The following is a 20,051-nucleotide window of genomic DNA, read 5'->3' on the forward strand; positions in this document are numbered from 1 at the left end:
GACCATAGCCCTTCTTCGAACACACTCATCACACAACATGCTTGAATTTAGAAAGTAATTTTAAGTAAGTCATAAATTTTTTAGGATATCAAGAGTTATAGCTAAAGAAGGCACGCAATATGCAGCTCGGTCTATACAGCTAGTTGTTGTATTGTGTGCTGTATTTTTAGTGTATTTTAAAATATGTTTGACTAGAAAAAACATTAAAGAAATATTATTTAAGTGTTTTTTAATAAATTTAATGGGTTAATATTAAAAATAAAAAAATATTTTAATATATTTTTAAATAAAAATAATTTTTAAAACATGCTCTGTATTAAAATACTAAGCAACATGCATGGAGTACAAGACTTTCGCACCACCATCTGCTGAAGGGTTAATGGGTTCCTCACATGTTTGACAGTGAGGTAAGGGTAAGACACGCTACTGCAGCTGTTACATGCCATGTAGATTGCGACACTCTTTTATTTTTTTGAAATATATTAAAATAAATTTTTTATTCTTAAAAATTACTTTTAACATTATTATATCTAAATAATTTAAAACTATAAAAAAATTAAGCAAAAACATTTAAATTTTCATGAAACATAATTTTTAAAATTCTTTTTTCTTGAAACACAAACTTTTTTAAAAAAATTTCATGACACATTGTTTAAAACAAATCTAAATGATAACCAATTTTGTTTTGTCATAAAATATTTTATAGAAAAAAAATTTCCAGATTTTTCTATATTTAATTTTGAAAATTTATTTTTAAAAACTTTTTGTGTTTATTTCTAGTAAAATATTTTATAATAAAATTAATAAATAAAAAATATTTTATTATTAATCTTCAAACTTATTTTGTTTATTAAAAAATATTTTTATTTCATAAATTCCAATAAAATATTTTTTTTAACTATTTTCATTATCTCATTATTTTTTTTCTCAATCACTATTAAAAAATATTTTATGGTAATAAATATTTTTCATTTACTAGGGAACCCAATGCGCAAATATTTCTTAAAGCCGGTTCCAGGGCGTATGTTTGTCGTTCATTCATTAACTAGATATCAGCTCCAAAGCCTATTCATGAGTGGATATCTTTATAAAATTACATGTGGTAACGAGTTCTTGGCTCCTTTTTCTCTTAGCTTTTCAGGCTTTTTACCTCAAAAATCAAGGAAAAAGGCATCTAGTAAGATTTTAGAATTTGTCTTGGAACGTCCACTTGAATTTTACATCATGTGAGAATATATCCAGTTTATCTTCTACGAATCATTTACTATTGTAATAATTTTTATTTTTTTTATCTAAATATTAAAAAAATCCATATACATAATTATATTTCAAATCTTAGTTTTGTAGAAACTAAAATAATTGTTTTTTATTTAAAGAATTTGCATACAAAAATTCACCTCACATAGTTTTAACCAAACACATATTTTTTTAATTTGTTTATTTTAAAAAACTTATAATTAAAAATATTTTTTTTAAACATGTTATTTTAAGATTATAATGGCAAAAACTAGCAAATTATCAAACAATCACTGAATATACTTAAAAACTCATCAACTGGGTTTCTAAATGGGATGGATAAATTTACAGAAGTTTATTATATTGCCCACGTCGACTTAGTTCTTTTGAGTTTTATTAAAATCAATGACTTGACTTGTGTTTCATTTCATTAACAGCATAATCACATTATCTCAAGCTACAACTATAGCCAACAGTACTATACTTTGGGGATGCCGAGTGGCAAACTGACTCACCGATTACCACACCATCAAAAAAAAAAAAAAACCAACACTCCACAGCTCTCTCAATGTATAATTGGAAATCGGTAATTAATTATACATTATATATATGCGTCAATCGTAGAGATATCGAAAGGGAGCTAGTGAGTGCTGACTTTGAAGGTATTCGTGTATCTGTACATGGCATAGGATTCCCTTTGGCATGAAGCTACCCCCATGCACATTAATGATAAATATGTGTGGCAGTAGTAGAAGTGTTCGTAAAGGGAACGGCACACCAAGCCACTTCCATTTTGTTAAATTATGAAAATAAATGCAAATTAATGTGTTTATAATGAACCATTATATATAGTTTTGGTGGCTGTATTTCTCCACCGTGTTTGACCAGGAATCCCCTACTCTATCTAGTCTTCTAATTATTATGCAAGGAATTAAGAGATTGCGTGAGAGTAGGCATATGGGAGTGAAATAATTCACTAAAAAAATTAAAACCCTAAGATATATGTAATAAATGAATGGAACCGATCGAGGCCTTGGATGGAGTAAATGTGTTGGATCAGCACGTGTAAATGCCTCGGACTTTCAGAGAGGTTTTGCTCTGTTCTTTCTTTCATTTTCTCACTCTCTCTTTTGCTCCCATGCAAAGCTCATCAACCATCTTATTCCATTTATTACATCCCTTTGGCTTGCATTTACTACGTTGTCTTCTTCAGACCTCCCATCCGGGTTAACTAAAGCCAGAGAAGCTTTTAGTTTCATGTCTGCTTCCTTTTATTCTTGAAATATTTCCGGTTCAAAAGTACTTGTTTCTTACAACATGCGATTTATTTGTGAATTTCGATGTGTGAGATGATGTCATATACCTATATAATGTATTTCTCAATAATGAGCTCTAACTCTACTAGTAGCATCATTTCTTAATTGGATTGAGGAGATGTTTTCAGGGTTTCAACTCCTCCATGGGACGATTACTGAACATAAATTCATAAACATTAATGTCATGATAAAATTAAAGTAAAGTGTTGAAGTGTGCGGTTAGATAACTTTTTTATATTCTATAAAATTCCAGTAATTAAGAATATCATACATTGAATAGGAAAAGATTAATATAGTGTTTGAAATTGTAGTATTGGTTATTTTTTAAAGTGTTTAAATATATCAAAATAAATTTATTTTTAATACCAAAATAATTTTAAAATAAAAAAAATCAAATTTCTTGAAAAACGCAGCTATACGCCTATACCACTGAAAACTAACTGTAGAAAAAAATATTTTACTTTTAAAGAAATTTGATTTCAGTGGTAACGCACTCTTTCATCGTCGATGGGTGGTAAAAAAATATCTTTGGAGTGGTAGATTAATTTCCGTTTTCGAGCTGAAATTAACTCGAGTTTGACATGTTCATGTCAATGGAAATTGCTGACGTCGAGTTTGAAATTTCATCCAGTTTGTTGAAATTGAGCAAAAAATAATATATATATATATATAAAACCAGTTGAGGCCGATATTTACTGGTATTACCAAGTCCCCACTTGATCCTTCACTACTTGAAGAGGATATTTGTTTTTTGTTTTTATTTTAAGAATAAATCCTATGTGAACGTCCAGCTTAATTTTAATTAATTAATCGTGCTAAAAATGGATGACAGATTACATGTACAGGAATTGTTCTTCTTGAAGTACAGGCAAGGCAAGCCATGAGGGACTTTTGAATTAATTTATAAGGAAGTTTTTTTTTTTTTAGATTAACGTGGGTGTCCGGACAGCTTGCGCGCACCACGACTAATCCCACGGGCCCTGAAGTTAACGACCATGTAAGTCTCCAGTGGCCATCATATGAGCAACCAAGGACTCGAATCTGAGATCACAGAGGGAGCAAACCCCTTAATCTCAAGTCCTTACCATAAGGAAGTTTCTTGTTTCAATAAAAAGAAGAGTTAAGAGAAAGGTACTAGATTCATAATCCATTTTAATTATCTCAAATAAAAAGAGGTCATATATACAAGTAATTGAAGGGCAATCCTCGTGAATCTACAGCACGCTCGCCAAAGAAGACGAAAAGAAGAGAGTTTAGCACGTAATTATAAAATTAATTCACATTTTTCGAGGAATTAAATGGTATTTATTTGGAACCCCGAGTCATATGAGTGCTGCACTGAATTTGATGCAATCCTCATTTCACTGAACATGATTCAAGGGCCATAGATCCTCCTATCCCCTGAGTTGACCGGAGGTTCTTCAGACTTCAGAAATCTTGATCCCAATTTTTTTTAAAATTATTTTACTATCTTCTTTTTTTTTTTTTCCTTGGCTGGACGTAGAAGAAGCATGTCTTTTCTTCTCAAAATATGGATTAAAACCACGATCATAATTAATTAACTCTGATTTTCTGAATCTCTTTTCTCCTTTGATTGTGTTCTGTCATCTTTATTATTATTTGATCGATATTAAATTGGACCTCTGGAACAGAAACCATTCCCATCTGTCATGGGCTTTGCAGGTGGGATCCTAAAACGTTCTTTCTTGCCTTAGCTAGGTTTGTCATATCATGTCAGCTTCTAGTTTTCAGAGTACGTATAATAACATGGGATTTTTATAATCCTGAACTTGTCTTCTGAAACCTAATTGGAACTTCGGGCGCCCTAGCTAACCTTCAATTTAGGAGGTTTCCCAGCATTATTTTTTATTTTTTTGAAAAAGAGAAATGGTATATTTGTTCCCCTGATTAGGATAATTAAATGCTTTTGAGTTTCTGTGTAGAACAGAAGTAGGTCGCTACTTTTATTCTCTGATACAAACATTTCGAACCTAACCTATAAAATTTATTGCACATCACCCGAGATTACTGTGTAGTTTTTCTGTTTCGATCTTTATCAAGCAGATTAGCAAGTTACAAAATTTCATTAATTCTCGGCCAAAATCCTTCCCTCCCATCCCAGGGTGTGGGTCTTTTTTTCGGGCAATGTTATAGTACTAAGGGGTATCAAAATAGTATATTTTTTAATCTTTTTTAAAATAATTTTAACATCATTATATCAAACAATGAAAACAAGAAAAAAAATTAATTTTAAGCAAAAAAAAATTAAAATTTTTAAAAGACGCATTTCCAAACAACCTTTCAGCATTGCTCGGCAGGTATAGTTTTTAACCGTAGTTCAACTTCTAGATCCGTCCTTTTTCACCAAAATACATATAATCATAGGAATCTCTTCAAATTAACATAATAATCATAGTTATGGATTATTGATTTTCTGATTTTACAAATTTCAGAGACTAAATCAACAGGTGCGGTGCTAATCAGATCCAAAAAAAATTTTTATGAGTATATATTAGACCAAGCATTATAAAACTGCAACCAAAAATTCTAGTTTGAACCAATAAATCAGCTCATGGCTGGACATCTTTAATCGCGTACAAAGACATGCTCAAATCAATGAGAAAAGGTAGCCATCATTTAGCAACAAAACGTCAAGAGATGTATAGTTATTTATTGTGGATGATTATTAATTATAATGTCTGGCTACACGAGATGTGAAATAATTGGACCGTATATGTTATAATTTATTATACACGGGAGACATTTTGTTTTATATATATGTATCTCTTGGGGGTTCTTAGCTACATGCCTGGCTGGTTTTCAAATCATTAAAAGAAACCGTATTTTAAGAAAGAAATAAATAAAGTAAGACAATTGCAAGGGAAACACACAGACAAGAATAGAAGGAGAATTCTCCATCATTCCCCTCTCTTCCTCTGACTCTTGACTGTGTCTGGCTATCATGTGCACGATTGCTGACAAATATGCACGTTAAATAATCTGTTGATATTAGTAATTGACAGTTAAGCAGATTTTCTTCATTTTAATGAGGCGATTTTGGGGAATGAGGTCTCCCATTCAAAGGACATTTACCAAAGCTATATCGCAAAAAGACATAACCAGCATGCTGTTATCCTCTTCATTTTCTTCTCTTGATCAACTTTTTTATTTATTTATTGTTTTCCCTTTATTTCTGTTCCCATCTTAGGTTTGTGATCACTCTTCTTTAATTAAACCTTGCACTGATCCACACACCTCTATCTCTCTCTAATTGCAAGTCTCTTAAAAAGGCAGGCAGGCACGCGCACACACACACTCACCGTGCCCTTGAAGCAAATTAAGGACTTGGCCGCCCCCCGCCGCTTGCTCTTTGCCGTTCGGGTTGTCTTCTTTCTTTTGTCAGGGACAGAGCTCTTAATTCCCAGCAGCTAAGGTCTTGTTGTTTCCCCTTTTTTTTTTCCCATCATTTTCTCTCGGTTGTTTTATTTTTTTATATTCTTAGGGATGCTTTTTTTAGTGGTTTTCCATTAAAATTCTGTTTGGTGTGTTTGAGAAGAAAAATGAGCTAACCCTGCTTTAAGTTTTCTTTTACCTCTTTCTCTTGTTCTTCAGTTTTACACTAAAAGCAATTTTCATAGGATGTTACGAAAGAAGCATCACTTTACACCTCCCATGTAAAACGAAAAGAAGAAAGAAGTAGGGTTTTTACATGCACAACAAATAAAGGAATGATCTCTACTCTTTTGACGTACATGATATATAGACGGGATTCTGAATCTCTTCTTATAATGAACAAAGAGTGTTCACAAGATATAAGAGGATTAGTTATAAGAAACATGATCTCATGAAATCCTTCTTGTAAGAAATGCCACCATGAACCATGATATGTATTTCCCGGATCCCCTTCAGCACTAATGTTTAACCTGGGTCTTGAAAACTAATTAAGGTTATGCATGCTAACTATTATTTCCATGCCTGTTTAAACATATTTTGCATGGTTTTACCATGGAACATATTCTCCAATCTTTGACCTATGTTTAAGGTATTTTAAACCTCCTTTTTTTTTTTTTTTTTTACACAAACCCTATGGATTTTTATGCACACAAAATATTCTAGAAATGTTCGGTCTGTTGTCTCCCTTGCTGCCCATAAAAGAACATTTTCGTTTTCTTAATTCGTTGCTTTTGAAATTTCAGGACAAAAATCGATACTAGATTTAGGGAGAATGATGACAGGAAACGGGCAACTATCAGTTCCTCCAGGTTTCAGATTCCATCCAACAGATGAAGAGCTTCTGTACTATTATCTGAGGAAGAAGGTCTCGTATGAAGCCATTGACCTGGATGTTATCAGGGAGGTGGACCTCAATAAACTTGAGCCATGGGATCTCAGAGGTGAGATGATTATTTCTTCTTTGTTCTAGCAATTCAAAATCTTCCTTATCAGTTTAGAGTAATGAGTAATGAGTAATGAGGTTAGATTGCAAAAAAAAAATTATGTTTCCAAAATGAAGTAACCCAACAATTTGAACTTGAAAATCCCCACACAGCTAGCTACGGTAACGAGTAATGTAAAATTAATCATTTGATCGAAACCTCATCTGACTGCTTAAATCTTTGAATTGGGTAGTTCTTTAAGAAGAACTAAAACACTTGGTGGTGAGGTGGACTTAATTATGAGTTAGGGTTACAGAGCTCCCTAGGTATGAGTTCGAACTGTAGTATTAAAATGCGAAAGTGAACTCATCAGATCCAAAATGGACAATCATCATTCTTGTTTTCTAAATGCAGACAAATGCAAGATTGGTTCGGGTCCTCAAAATGAGTGGTATTTCTTCAGCCACAAGGACAAGAAATATCCAACCGGGACTCGAACAAACCGGGCAACCACCGCAGGTTTCTGGAAAGCAACAGGAAGGGATAAGGCCATCCATCTAAGCAACTCTCAGAGGATTGGTATGAGAAAAACCCTAGTCTTCTACACTGGACGTGCTCCTCATGGTCAAAAGACTGATTGGATCATGCATGAGTACCGCTTGGACGATGACAACTCTGAGGTTCAGGTAAATGATATACGCCGACTAGAATCAAGAGTTCTTTTTCCAAAATAAACAAAAAAACAAACAAAATATTAGGTATAGTTCACCATTGACCCAAGATCTTGGGCTTCATCCTGGCACATGATTTTTGGATTGGGATTTACTTAAAGTAATTCTACAAGATGGGTGTGATCTCATATTCTTTTTTAGCTGACTGGTTCAATGAAAATAGAGCACTAATGTTGTATATGTTGCTATTTTGGCAGGAAGATGGTTGGGTTGTCTGCAGGGTTTTCAAGAAGAAGAATCAAACCAGAGGTTTCCTACCAGAAGTTTCTCAAGAAGTACACTTCTCTCACATGAAGACCAGCTCTTCTTCTTTTCCACTAGATCCAAAACAAAACCACTTGCAATCACTATATGAAGACTATACCCTTGATGGCTCCATGCATCTACCACAGTTATTTAGTCCAGACTCAGCTGTTGCCCCATCGTTTGTGTCACCCCTCTCTTTGAACAACATGAACGACATTGAGTGCTCGCAGAACTTGTTGAGGTTAACACCGAGTGGTTGTGGATTTGTGCACCCTGCAGGGAGGTTCAATGGTGATTGGTCATTTCTGGACAAGCTTCTTGCTTCTCATCAAAACCTGGATCATCAGCAGCACTATCAAAACAAAAGGAATTCATCATCCCAAATTGTTGATCCTGTGGGTACTTCAACTCAGAAATTCCCATTTCAACACCTTGGCTTCGAGACTGACATTCTGAGATTTTCCAAGTAGAGTTGCAACTCCCATGTCATTAACCGTGCTGCATTTTACCTTCTTAATTAAACTGGAGGGAGCACGCATTTTTATTCATATATAGTAGGGATGAGGAATATCCATATATTAATTATATAGTTGAAATTCTGTTCTTGCTATTTTAATTATTATTAAGTTGGTTTTCGATTATTAAAATGTATATAAGATAAGTTCAAACTATTAAGAACAAGATCACTAATTCATCCTATTATCCTCTCTCTTTTTTCTTTCTTTCATCCCATTTTTCTGTTTCCCATGTAATTACTTTAGCCAGTTGCAATATTGCTTGTCTTATTTTGTCATGGAAAATGAGTTTACAAATATACTTACTATATACAAGTGGCAGGAAACGTTGCGCAATTCACACTACACAGTTCCATTAATTCCACATGCTCGAACATATCTATACCATATTTTGAGAAATAATGGATCTAATGTCTCAAACTAACAGTATCTCCAATCACATGTTTTTTAATCCATATAGATTAAATCAAGATCGATTGATTTGTGCAGCTGCAGTATTATCCCCCTTTTTTCCCCAGCAAAAAGCCCTATAGGTTGAGGTGTACGATGGAGGTAATCCTTCGACGACACCTTCTACAAACTCCTAAATTCTCAGACGTTATAAGGGCTTAAACATGAGACTTCCTAATAGATACACCTGGTCTTAACTGGCAGACATCCTCTTACGACATCGCAACATTATTCTTTTCAATTTTAAAATTACAACATGATTAATTAAGGAAATTAAAGATGAGGGAAGAATAGCTTTTATTTTCAGTTTCCTGATCCTTCCTATCAATAACAGACGGTAACTCATCAGGTGTAGTTTACATCACAAGTGGATGGATAATCTTGCATGTAATATGTGACCAGCAAGCGAAATATTCAAGAGGACGTAAGATGTCTAAATTGTAGGGCAACATTTCCCAAAATCTCAACATGGTCTGAAACGTCTCAAATTGTAGTATTAATTGGCAACAAGGCAAAGGTTGCACCTGATAGAAGAAGCCTGTCTGCCACGACTTCAAAACTAAAATGATGTGATATTTTTTTGGGTACAGAATAAGCAAAAGGACAGCTTCCAAAACTATGTGAAATCCTGAAAATAATAGATATGTCGTCGTATTAATTACTAAAGGGAACTCATCATATACGAGTATCTTGCAGGAAGATTGTGGCCCGCAACTTACTGAGATTATCAACTCGCTGAGTTATTTCCTTTGAGTGCACATGTCCAGAAAGGGATGCATGCAATCAACACTAAAACAGATGACTCATCACCGTTAAAACTTGAAATTATTGGTTGAGATGTTTTTTATCATCATGATATCAGATTAACAGTGATAGGCTTATGCAAATTTCAGTCCAGTGGATTTTCATTTAAGATAAAAAGTAGCAGAATACCATATCAAGCAATCTCAACTGCGAGCTTAAAAGCTTCAGACATGACACACAAACAGCATATTCACAATTCATCCTCGCACAAGCGTTAAACACAAGTCTTTCTCTCTTTGCAGATATTTGAGGGAAATACCATTGAAAAACATTAAATTTGTCCAGCCATACAATGTAAATATTTAAGAAAACAGAATGTCAACAAATGCTTCGCAACAGAAGTTTACACATCCATTGCCTTTCTAAGTTTAATAAGCGACCGAAAGAGCAGGGGACGAATTGACGAGTGCGAGAACAAATCGATATATTGCCAAAAGTTGCCGCCAGAGGTGCCTGCTTCAGTCATGGGGTATCACCGCAACACGTATCAATTCCTATATTGTTGATGGAAGGGTAGACTTAAAACATCTTCTCTCTTCAAAAAACAAAAAACAAACAGCCAAAATTCCCACTGAAAAAGGACAGTTTGTCCAACAAGAGGGTGATGCTGCAGCTCGAGCCCATATTTCACTGACAAACTGGAGAATACAGGCTATCATCATTCCAAGAGTTCAGACTCCGATTTTCTCCAAAAACAAGTCACTCAAAAGCTAAAATTATCTACCCCATGCTCAACAGCTGTACAAAGAGAAACCGAATTGAAAACCCTTAGAAAACTGAAACCATAACCAGAAGCGCACTTCAAGTTCATCACTTCCTTAATAGTGCACACCATTGCCATTGCTATGTGCACCATTTAATGATCCATTGGAAGACTTAATGGCGTTCCCATTTTGATAGGGCTTCACTATTGGTTTTCCATTGCTCATTCCATTTGGCAATAGCTTGCTTGCATGGCCATAATTTTGCAGGACAGCATCCAACTGCCCACTTGCTGCTGCTATAAGTCCTGTAACATAGCGAAGGAATTAAGAAGATACCTAAGGAGGAAGAGGATGCTCAAATGTGCATTTGACCAGGCATGACATAAAATGGACTGCTTGTCCTCTGACTGCCCAAGCCAAATGCACGGTGATAATGGGGAATGAGGCATTGATGGTGCAGCCTACTCGATAACATAGGTAGTTAATAACAATATTAGGTGTATCAAAGGTAAAATGGAACTTGTCAAAAGAGTAAGCAACAGGAGAAGATACAAAGGAATATTTTCCCCTCAATTATATAATTCCTAATGAACTTGTTATGAAGTTTGAACACAGCTACAGTTATGACCTCCGGACAGCGCCCTTCAAAATTCAGCTTCAGACAGTAAGCAACACCAACTAAAGTACAGGCACTTTATAAAATGCTAAGAAAAGAGCACTTTGAACAGTTGTGATTAGTGGAAATAATACCTAAGAAAAGAGCTGAAGGTTTTCCTGCCCTTGACTTGAATTCAGGATGGAACTGAGCACCAACAAAGTATGGATGACTAGGCAGTTCAATGACCTGCTCAAAATAACAGTAAAATGCTCATAACCACCTGACACCCATCAGAATACTAGGCTTTGTAGAATACATCACTTGCCATGATTTCAAAGAAACATACCTCCATGCGCTGGCCAGTTTCATCTCTGCCAACAAATGATAGACCAGCATTTTCAAATTGTGCTACCATGTCTGGATTGACCTGCTCAAAATAAACAATTTCTTAGGGATCTGAGACATATACAAGAGCAAGACATATTGAACTTTTTTTCTTCATGCAGAGTACTTCCACATGTTTGCCCATGGGAAACAGTTACCTCATATCTATGACGATGACGCTCATCAACAAAACTGGCATTGCCGTACCTAAACACAAGTACAGAAGATTAGGCAGGTCAACTAGAGCAAAAAACAAATGTTGGATTTGGATCTTTCAGCCATCTTCACCTGTCTCATGGCTGTCATCATCGTCTAATGATGTCTTCACAGTAATATAAATATGTATTTGTGCATAGGAAGATTATAATAAAAAGAAAGCATACATGTGGCATACTCTAAATGAAGTGATATAGTGTGATGGATGTGTACAGATATGAAGGAGTCATAAATCTTACAACTTTGCAGATTTGCAATTAGGAACTTTGAAATAAGTTCTTCTTGAACCCAGACGCATAGTTCCCCCCATGTGAGTTTTGGAACCCTATCAAATAAAACAGAGTTATAGCAAATAGCTTCAACATATGAAACAACAATTGACCAAATTCCACATCAACAGTCAGGACTGCAGCACTACATGCCTCTGGCATAAATATGACACAAGGATGTGAAGTTTGAGGATCAAATTCTGTACTGTTTGCGTCATCCAAACCAAGAACAGATTGAGCAAATTCAATTACGGCAATTTGCATCCCCAGGCAAATGCCCAGGAATGGGACTTTGTTCTCACGAGCATACTTTGCAGCAATAATTTTTCCTTGAACCCCTCTATCACCAAACCCTCCTGGAACTACAACACCATCAGAGCCCTGCATTAAAAACAATCTCATAAGACTGAAGAAAATAAATACAAACCAAGAAAAGAAATGTAACCAGAGGAGCTTCAATTTAAAAGACATATCTAAGTTCACCTTCAAAAGATTCCATGCATTTTTATAAACATCAGGTGCCTGCAAGGAGAAACAGTAGCCAAAGATCAAATTCTACAAATATTGGGCTGAAAAAAGCAGTCTAGGATACTCTTTTTTATTCTCTTCATTAAAAAGAAATTGTCCTTTATTTTTATTTTTTTATTTTTTTTGGGGTGGGTGGGGGTGGGGCGGCGCTTGATGGTGTGAGTAGGGTGAAATCTTAAAATTGCAATGCAGAAGTTGGATCATTGTTGACCTCTTTAGCAGTAACATCTTCAAGATCACCTGCAGCCACCCATTCTACAACAAGGTTTCGCCGGCAAGCAACAGAAGCATGCAGAAGAGCCTGCCACAGTAACCCAAAAAACTTAGGATATAATATCTCATAAGTTCTTCAATGCAATAAAACAAAATCCAAAAAAAGAATACAGGGTTGGTGCTTCCTCTTCAAGATTGAGGAATGGCATATGATGTTTCTCATTGATTTTATGTTCAGTATGATTAGTTACGTGGAGATTAAACCTGGTAATGAAAGAGCATAATCCACATAAAGTCTTTAGGAGATTTTTGAAGCCCTTCTAAGATTGGCCAGGGAACATGTATAGCTCCAGAAAAAATACAAACATGCTTTCAAGTTCAATGCAGAAAAGGCTTGTAACTGATGATATGACTGCAAACAGGAACTCACCTTCAAAACAGAGAGGTAAGAATCAGAAAGGCCAGTATATTTTCCAACCATGGCAATTTTAACCTGTAATACCCATTAAGTTCATGGTTAGATGGAACAAAAATGCAAATATTAATTTAAATCGAGGATATCTTTCTGACTCACAGGTTCAAGAAGTACGTCATAGACTCTTGTCCTAGTAATCCAGTCCTGTAAATCAGGCTCCCTGGCAACACTGAGGATTATGGAAATGTTAATACTCTTGTTAAAAAACTAAGGCTGATGCAACAACATTATCACTATGAACTTGGAGAGAGAGAGAGAGAGAGAGAGAGAGAGAGAGCATGCACCAAATGAAAAGCAAAACAAATCACAAAGGAAACATATAGTGAGTTCATAACACTAACCCTGGAAGTTTCAGTGCTTTCAAGATTGCTTCATGTGCCTTCTGATCCTAATCATGTCAAGAGAAAACAATTAAAAAGGTAAAAGCAGAGGAAGTTCTTGTTTGAAGACTAGTAAAAAAGAATAAAGAATCAGAAAACCCATAGTAAACCACTCACTCTTAGTAGTAGGGGAATGTACCAAATATTAGGGACATCATATAGGGTGACAACATTTTCAGCCTGCACACAAAGCCATATTGTCAGATTCAGTAGCTGTGATTAATAAAAGCCAAACAAAACAATAAAAGTGTTTATCTTGCAGTACCGGCACATGACAAAACTGGGATAGTTTGGCCTTAACATTCTCATTGAGTGCCTATTGAATAAAGTTTAGAATCAGGAGACTGCAACCACAAGCCATGAAGGAAATATGAAATAGCAACCAGCAACGAGAAAAGCGAGGAGAACCTTAGTGCTGCGACAAGCAAGAATGTTTGGGGTCAACCCAAGTCCTCTAAGCCCCCTAACACTATGCTGGGTAGGCTTCGTTTTCTATACATATACAACAACAGTTAGAGCAGAACAACTTAGAAGTAATTTAGTCAATACAATGCATAAGAAAGTGCCCCAGCCAGATTCAAGTGAGAAACTAAGAATCAATGTGCAACGCCATGTTGAGGAAGATAAAACTTTATACGTACCTGTTCACCAACAACATTAATAACAGGCACCAGGCTGACATGGATCAAACAGAAATTTCCAGGGCCTAAAAACACACAGCAGCTAAGTAAGAGTTTGGTTCCACAGAACCCAAATAAAAGAGAAATCTCTTTTTATGAGCCTGTAAAACAGAGGTCCAGAGCAGATCAACTTACCCACATGATAAGAGAACTGGCCTAGTGCCTCAATAAATGGCATAGATTCAATGTCCCCTGCATAAAATTAGCTTCATTCTAAGTAAACAAAATAAAAAAGGAAAACGACTTATCTGACAAACATCAACAGCAATTAAGTACCTATAGTTCCACCAAGTTCAATGACACAAACATCAGCTGGACCTTCTTTTCCATCCACTGGTATCATGGCTACACGCTCTATCCACTCTTGGATGGCATCTGTGATGTGTGGAACTACCTGCAGTGACAACAATCAAAATAAAAAATTTAACTCCATGGTAAATGATGACAGGCTTCGGTCAAGAACAGCAGAATGTGGAACGGACCTGCACAGTATTTCCAAGATAATCTCCTCTCCGCTCCTTCTCCAGAACAGACTATTTTATCAAGACAGAAATTTCAAGATAGCAAGAAATTAAGGTGAAGCCGCATCTAATTCATAAACTTAACGTCATCCTGGAGACATTCATTACCTGGTATATTTTTCCAGTTGTGATATTGTTGTCACGGGTTAACTTAACGTCTAGAAACCGCTCGTAATTACCAAGGTCCAGATCCACCTTTTACATAAAAAAGAAGAAATTAATCATCTTTGCAGAAAGCATGTTAATCATGGAAGTAACCATGGAATTGACACTGAAGGGGTGCTCCAGAAATACTTGTGAGGAAAATAATTTATTCAGTGAATTTACCTCACCGCCATCATCCAAGACAAAGACCTCTCCATGCTCAAAAGGAGACATAGTGCCCGCATCAGTATTTAGGTAAGGGTCTGAAAACATAGCCAAGCATGAGGTTAGGCTATCGAAACAATTAACAAAAACATCCAAAGACATTTAAGGCATTCCATGATAAGGAATTCCAAGATGGAAGCATGCAGTAGCTTCAACAAACAATGCGACCACCCTTCATTTTTTTTCTTTCGATTTATATTGTGATTCCGAAACTAGAGGATCAGAGACGAATACGCATGAGATAAATTGTTTAAAATGGTAGCCAACAAAGTTCAGAGACAACGTCGACAAAACAGATACAAAATTTCAACTACAGACCAACTTCCTCATTCAAAATCCCTACCCAGTATAAAAAAAAAAGGCTCAACATATTTAACAAACAACCCAACAAACTAATCAATTAAAAAACAACCTAACAAGAGCAAACTATCAATCCACAACTTAATCTAATTAAAATGAAAAGCAACCGATACGATCTCCATTTAAAAATACACTGCAAGACATTATTAAAAATATATGTATACACACACACATACCAATCTTAATAGAAGTAACTCGAAGGCCACAAGCTTTGAGGAGAACACCAATACTACTGGCAGTAACACCTTTGCCAAGTCCACTAACCACACCACCAGTAACCAATACGTACTTCATTGTCAATGCTCTTTCTGATAAAAAGAACAGAGCTTTATAATTCAATACCAAAACACACAAAAAATGCACCAGAAAACAAGCAAACAGAAGCAGATAAGGATAACTGATGAAAGACTGAGACTTTAAAAAGAGTGGAGGGTGTCTTAGTACTGATAAAACCAATGGATAAACAAGAATAAAAACTAATAAAAAGTTGAGAGGTCAAAGGAAAACAGATAAGAGATGTCATCAACATAGATATTGTACCCAGAGTGGGTTTTGGTGTGAATAATGAGAAAACCACCTTGTCTTCAATGACGGTCTTTACAAAGCCAACCCTCACTTTCACCTGAAGCTTCTCTCTTTCTACCGCTTTCTCTGCTTTTTAGTGAATATATGTTGGTGTCGTCTCCCTTCCTTAGTCCAGGAAAAGAAAGATATTGGAAAAGAGAAGTCTTTCTTTCAAATCAAACCAGCCCCGCAAATGGGGTTATAGAAACAATCAGAGTCAAGAGAAAGATGTTAAGAAAGAAAAAATCTTCCTTCCTTAAACCAACCAAAGGCCTCTTCTCCTCCTTTGTGTTTTTGTTTCAGAGGCGGCGGGTTAGAGGATGCCTTCTACTGCTTATATGATGTACTGATATATTTTTTTCCTTCTAATTTTCAAGTGTCGAACAAATAGGAAAAAAATGACAGTTTTGTTTTTAAAAAGCTTTTACTTTTTACCGTTGGTTTTAGGGTTTTCTTTCTTATTAGATTTTCTTGGACTCTTCCAATGAGGAAATAGGGAGAGTCTTTTCGCTTTAATAGCTAACTTCTATAAAAGGGTTTGCTAACTGCTATAAAAGGGTTTCTGCTTCCAATGAGGAATAAAAAAAAAGATGGAGATAGATAAATAACTTTGGTCACGCATTCACACGATATACGAGATGACGACTTGGAGAGAATTTTCTTGATGGAGTTTTTTATACAAAGAAAGCAACGCACGGCCCCACTCAAAACTAGCATTCTTTCGTTTTTTTCCATACGGGCAGGCTTATGTATGTTGGCGTGCATGAATACGACAGGAACAGGTCATGGTGATATGTTAAAAACCTTAGACCGAGTTCAACGAGGACTCTTGCCCCTCCATCTTTGCTTCTGTCTGTTTGGGCTTTGAATGATGATTCTGATATTCTTCCATTACTTTACATTATCCCTTCACTTAGGTTGCATCTTTAGGACTTATCCTTATCCCTCGTTCCCTTTTCTCTTTGTTGTTTTTTATGTGTTTTTCATGTAATGGCTTAACTTTGCCTCTAACTTGTTTTCATTCTTTCCCTCGGCTTTTTAGACCCTTCTACGGTTTAAGAGTGCGTGCGGGCTGGGGGGGGTGGGGGGTGGGTACGGGGGCGGTGTGTGGAAGAAAGGTGAGTGCGCTGACCGGACAAAATCTTTAAAACAAAAAGAGCCTTGTCTTGCCGTCATGTTTTTTCCTCCGTTTTCTTCAAACTGGTACTTGTTTCATACCAGTCCAGCATAAATCGTTTTTACATGATATTCACGGTCATTATTTTCTATCAAGGGGGTCTTTTATTTTTATTTTCGAGTCTTGCTGCTGTCACATCATCATTAAAAACTCAGAATTAATTAGCCAGATACCCATAAGAATCAGTTACTGTTTAGTGTTGCGATATTTTGCTATGACTGTAATTTTTTAACAAAAATATTTTAATTTTTTTGTATTTTTATATTATTTGAATATGTTGATATTCAAAATAGATTTTTAAAAATAAAAATATATTATTTTAATATATTTTTAAATAAAAACAAGAATACCAAAAGCTTTAGCAATTAACACGCAAGCAAGGAAAAAAATTAGGAAATAACTCAACAAGCATTAGGAATTGTCTTGACCCAGAAACTCAACTAGACAACTGCTAAAATTCCATAAAAACAAACCAAACTACTAAATCTTATCACAAGGAAGCCACTGACATTGAAATGGCAAGCTTCGTCTGCGTTTGGATCTCTACAACCAATAAATGGAATGCCAAGATCAAGCAAAACATTGTCAATCTTCATCAATTAACACTACAAGTATATATAACAAGCATTAAAACATGTTCTAGGTCTGCAAGATCAAATTTCCAAGTGCATGTATGTCGACATAAGTAGCCACTTACTCGAGTTAGGCCACCTTTAACACAACCAAGATATCTAAACACCTGTACAAGGAGATGAAAAGTCACCATCACCTTGCCACCACCTAGTGCAGTGAACATGAAGAGTACTGCTGCTGATGAACCAGTAACTTCTAAGCTTCAAATTTTGGTTTAATAAAGCAATGGCATCAGTTCTTTTCGAGAAACACTAAGTTTTGGGCTAATGCTTCTATTCGTTAGAGAAGCAAACGGAGGCGGGGATTTAGTGGAATTATCTTTTAAGAAATCACAGCGAAACAGAGGTCGGAAAAGAAAGTAAAATCTGAACTAAAATCTTCAGAAAAAGTAGGATAACTGGAAACACAGAGCAACACTGCAGAAATTGGATTAATCTGATGTGTGAATTAGTATTTCCGTTTCATGTATTTCTGAACAAGATTTGTACGATGTCTCTATCACTATCCTCTCCTATTTGGAGAAAAAGGTAACTTTATGAAAACGCGCAGCTAAACCATGTTATTTGATTCTATGACAGCTGCAACATATTAACACTGACTAACGATTCGAAACATTTTACTCGGAATCACGATTGATGGACTGAATATGACAATTGCGCTCGTTGCTGGTGGGATCACTGTAGTTATATGTAAGTTCCTTCTATGGTGGTCATAGAGAGTTCGAACATGGCCAATGCTAATATATGTTAAACCTTCAGCCTCAATGTGCTGTACAGATGTGCCTGCAAAAATGCAACACGGCCATTGAGTTATTCAGAACCGAAACACAAGGAATTCCATTGTTAATCAAACAATATGCCTGAATAATTAGGAAGCATCTCTGATGATCACTGGTCTTAGCAAACGCAGAATAACAACCACTAATTATGAGAACCAAGTGTGTGCTGGATCTCATGATTGGACAATTGAGTGCCATTGGCAACTTGTGTATTTGCTTCTTCCGATCCTTTCCACTCACCACATAGTCCATTACTCTCCAGAGTTACATGTATCGTGTATAAAATCTGACTATGTCTAGCCAGTGGAGTCTTTGCTCAGTGCAATTACAATGGTAGGAAACTCTAATTTGGAGGTGCCCAGCGGCTTTTCGTGCCACAAGGTGTGATTTGTTACTCAAATAGAGTGCAAGACATTTGCAGATTTAGCACATTGGTTGCAACAGCATGACTAATAGAGAGAATAAGATGAATCTATAACCAAAAATTCCTCGTTGGCTACATCCAAAGCACTGGTAGATTCATCCATTAGAACCAGTTTCGGTTTTGAAAGCAAGAGACGTGCAAGAATAAGGAGCTGCTGCTCACCGGGGGAAAGAACACCGGACCACTCATATCATATGTTGGATCCAGAATACCAAGACATCCTCTAAAACCCGTATTAAATCATCTGTTGTGGGCTTAAAAGGCTTTCCACCACTGTTTCCAAGCTTGAATTTCGCATCAAGAATGGCTCTGAGCCTGTTAGATATACAGGTAAAGAATGCTGCTAAGGGGCAAGAAACAACCACTAAAAATCTCCAAGTTTTAACATTAATGGTTAAATTCAGCGAATTTCACGGCAATATAATATATGCACAGCCTGCTCTAAAAAAGTGAGATGTTATTATCAAAAGACTACAATAATAAATGGATATTATCAAATAAGTTACACTATATATTAACAAAATGATACAATTCATGTATTTTAAAATGATATAATTTATATGCTGTTATTATTAATATCATAATTTATGACTAAATTATCTTATCATTTATGCCTATAAATGAAGATATAAATTAAAAAGCAAAGTGAAAGAAAGAAAGTGGTGAGTGTGCGTAAGAAAAAAAAATAATAATGAAAATATCCTTGTTGTTATTGCAGTAACTATAAATACAGCAATAAAAGTTGGAAATTGAGTAGAATAAATGTGATTCTTCTTCTTTATATATTTTTATTGTATTATTTTTTTATTTCTAATAATATAAATTTTTCCTGTGAATATAGATAATTTACTGAATTATATTAAATATTATATTAATATATTTAATTTTTAATAAGTAATCTAATCAAAATCTTTAACAAAATCATGATATTTCAGTGCCAAAATAGTTAGGGTTGACAATACGAAATACTTGTTTCCATCATAACTTGGTAGGGAACAAAAGTCTTAGTATTTCATAAAAGCATAAAACTTGCTCCATCAGGTTGGAGAATTTTACGAGACAATTGGAGTTGGAGCTTCCCGGAGATGCTCCAAAATCTGTGCC

At 35.3% G+C, this 20,051-nt stretch overlaps 2 protein-coding genes across 2 annotated transcripts; one reads left to right on the plus strand and one right to left on the minus strand.

Moving 5' to 3' along the window:
- The first annotated feature begins 5,634 nt into the window (after nt 1–5,634).
- LOC105116235 (protein SOMBRERO-like) lies at nt 5,635–8,604 on the plus strand. The gene is made up of 4 exons (XM_011013510.1): nt 5,635–5,985; nt 6,749–6,946; nt 7,343–7,614; nt 7,857–8,604. Exons 2-4 carry the CDS (start codon nt 6,778–6,780, stop codon nt 8,373–8,375), a joined length of 960 nt encoding a protein of 319 aa, XP_011011812.1. The 5' UTR covers nt 5,635–5,985; nt 6,749–6,777; the 3' UTR covers nt 8,376–8,604.
- Nucleotides 8,605–9,884: 1,280 nt separating this feature from the next.
- LOC105116302 (CTP synthase-like) lies at nt 9,885–16,306 on the minus strand. Its single transcript, XM_011013624.1, has 22 exons — nt 15,949–16,306; nt 15,548–15,679; nt 14,970–15,049; nt 14,751–14,837; nt 14,604–14,654; nt 14,398–14,515; nt 14,257–14,313; nt 14,083–14,147; nt 13,850–13,933; nt 13,707–13,757; nt 13,559–13,621; nt 13,403–13,449; nt 13,161–13,230; nt 13,017–13,079; nt 12,585–12,674; nt 12,329–12,367; nt 11,999–12,226; nt 11,816–11,901; nt 11,519–11,567; nt 11,323–11,403; nt 11,129–11,222; nt 9,885–10,683 (listed from the first exon to the last, which is right to left on the minus strand). The coding sequence occupies exons 2-22, from the start codon at nt 15,663–15,665 to the stop codon at nt 10,493–10,495; spliced, it is 1,812 nt and encodes a 603-aa protein (XP_011011926.1). The 5' UTR covers nt 15,666–15,679; nt 15,949–16,306; the 3' UTR covers nt 9,885–10,492.
- Nucleotides 16,307–20,051: the final 3,745 nt, after the last annotated feature.

The sequence above is a fragment of the Populus euphratica genome, unplaced genomic scaffold (assembly GCF_000495115.2).
Source record: "Populus euphratica unplaced genomic scaffold, PopEup_1.0 scaffold1.1, whole genome shotgun sequence".
NCBI lineage: Eukaryota > Viridiplantae > Streptophyta > Magnoliopsida > Malpighiales > Salicaceae > Populus > Populus euphratica.

Excerpts from the sequence above, each read along its gene's own strand:
- LOC105116235 (XM_011013510.1), top strand. The coding sequence starts at position 6,778 with ATGATGACAGGAAACGGGCAACTATCAGTTCCTCCAGGTTTCAGATTC. Across the intron at positions 6,947-7,342 it reads TGAGCCATGGGATCTCAGAG|ACAAATGCAAGATTGGTTCG; the intron begins GTGAGATGATTA and ends TTCTAAATGCAG. Across the intron at positions 7,615-7,856 it reads ATGACAACTCTGAGGTTCAG|GAAGATGGTTGGGTTGTCTG; the intron begins GTAAATGATATA and ends CTATTTTGGCAG.
- LOC105116302 (XM_011013624.1), bottom strand. The coding sequence starts at position 15,665 with ATGAAGTACGTATTGGTTACTGGTGGTGTGGTTAGTGGACTTGGCAAA. Across the intron at positions 14,838-14,969 it reads TCTTGGATGATGGCGGTGAG|GTGGATCTGGACCTTGGTAA; the intron begins GTAAATTCACTG and ends TTTATGTAAAAG. Across the intron at positions 11,223-11,322 it reads AAACTGGCCAGCGCATGGAG|GTCATTGAACTGCCTAGTCA; the intron begins GTATGTTTCTTT and ends TATTTTGAGCAG.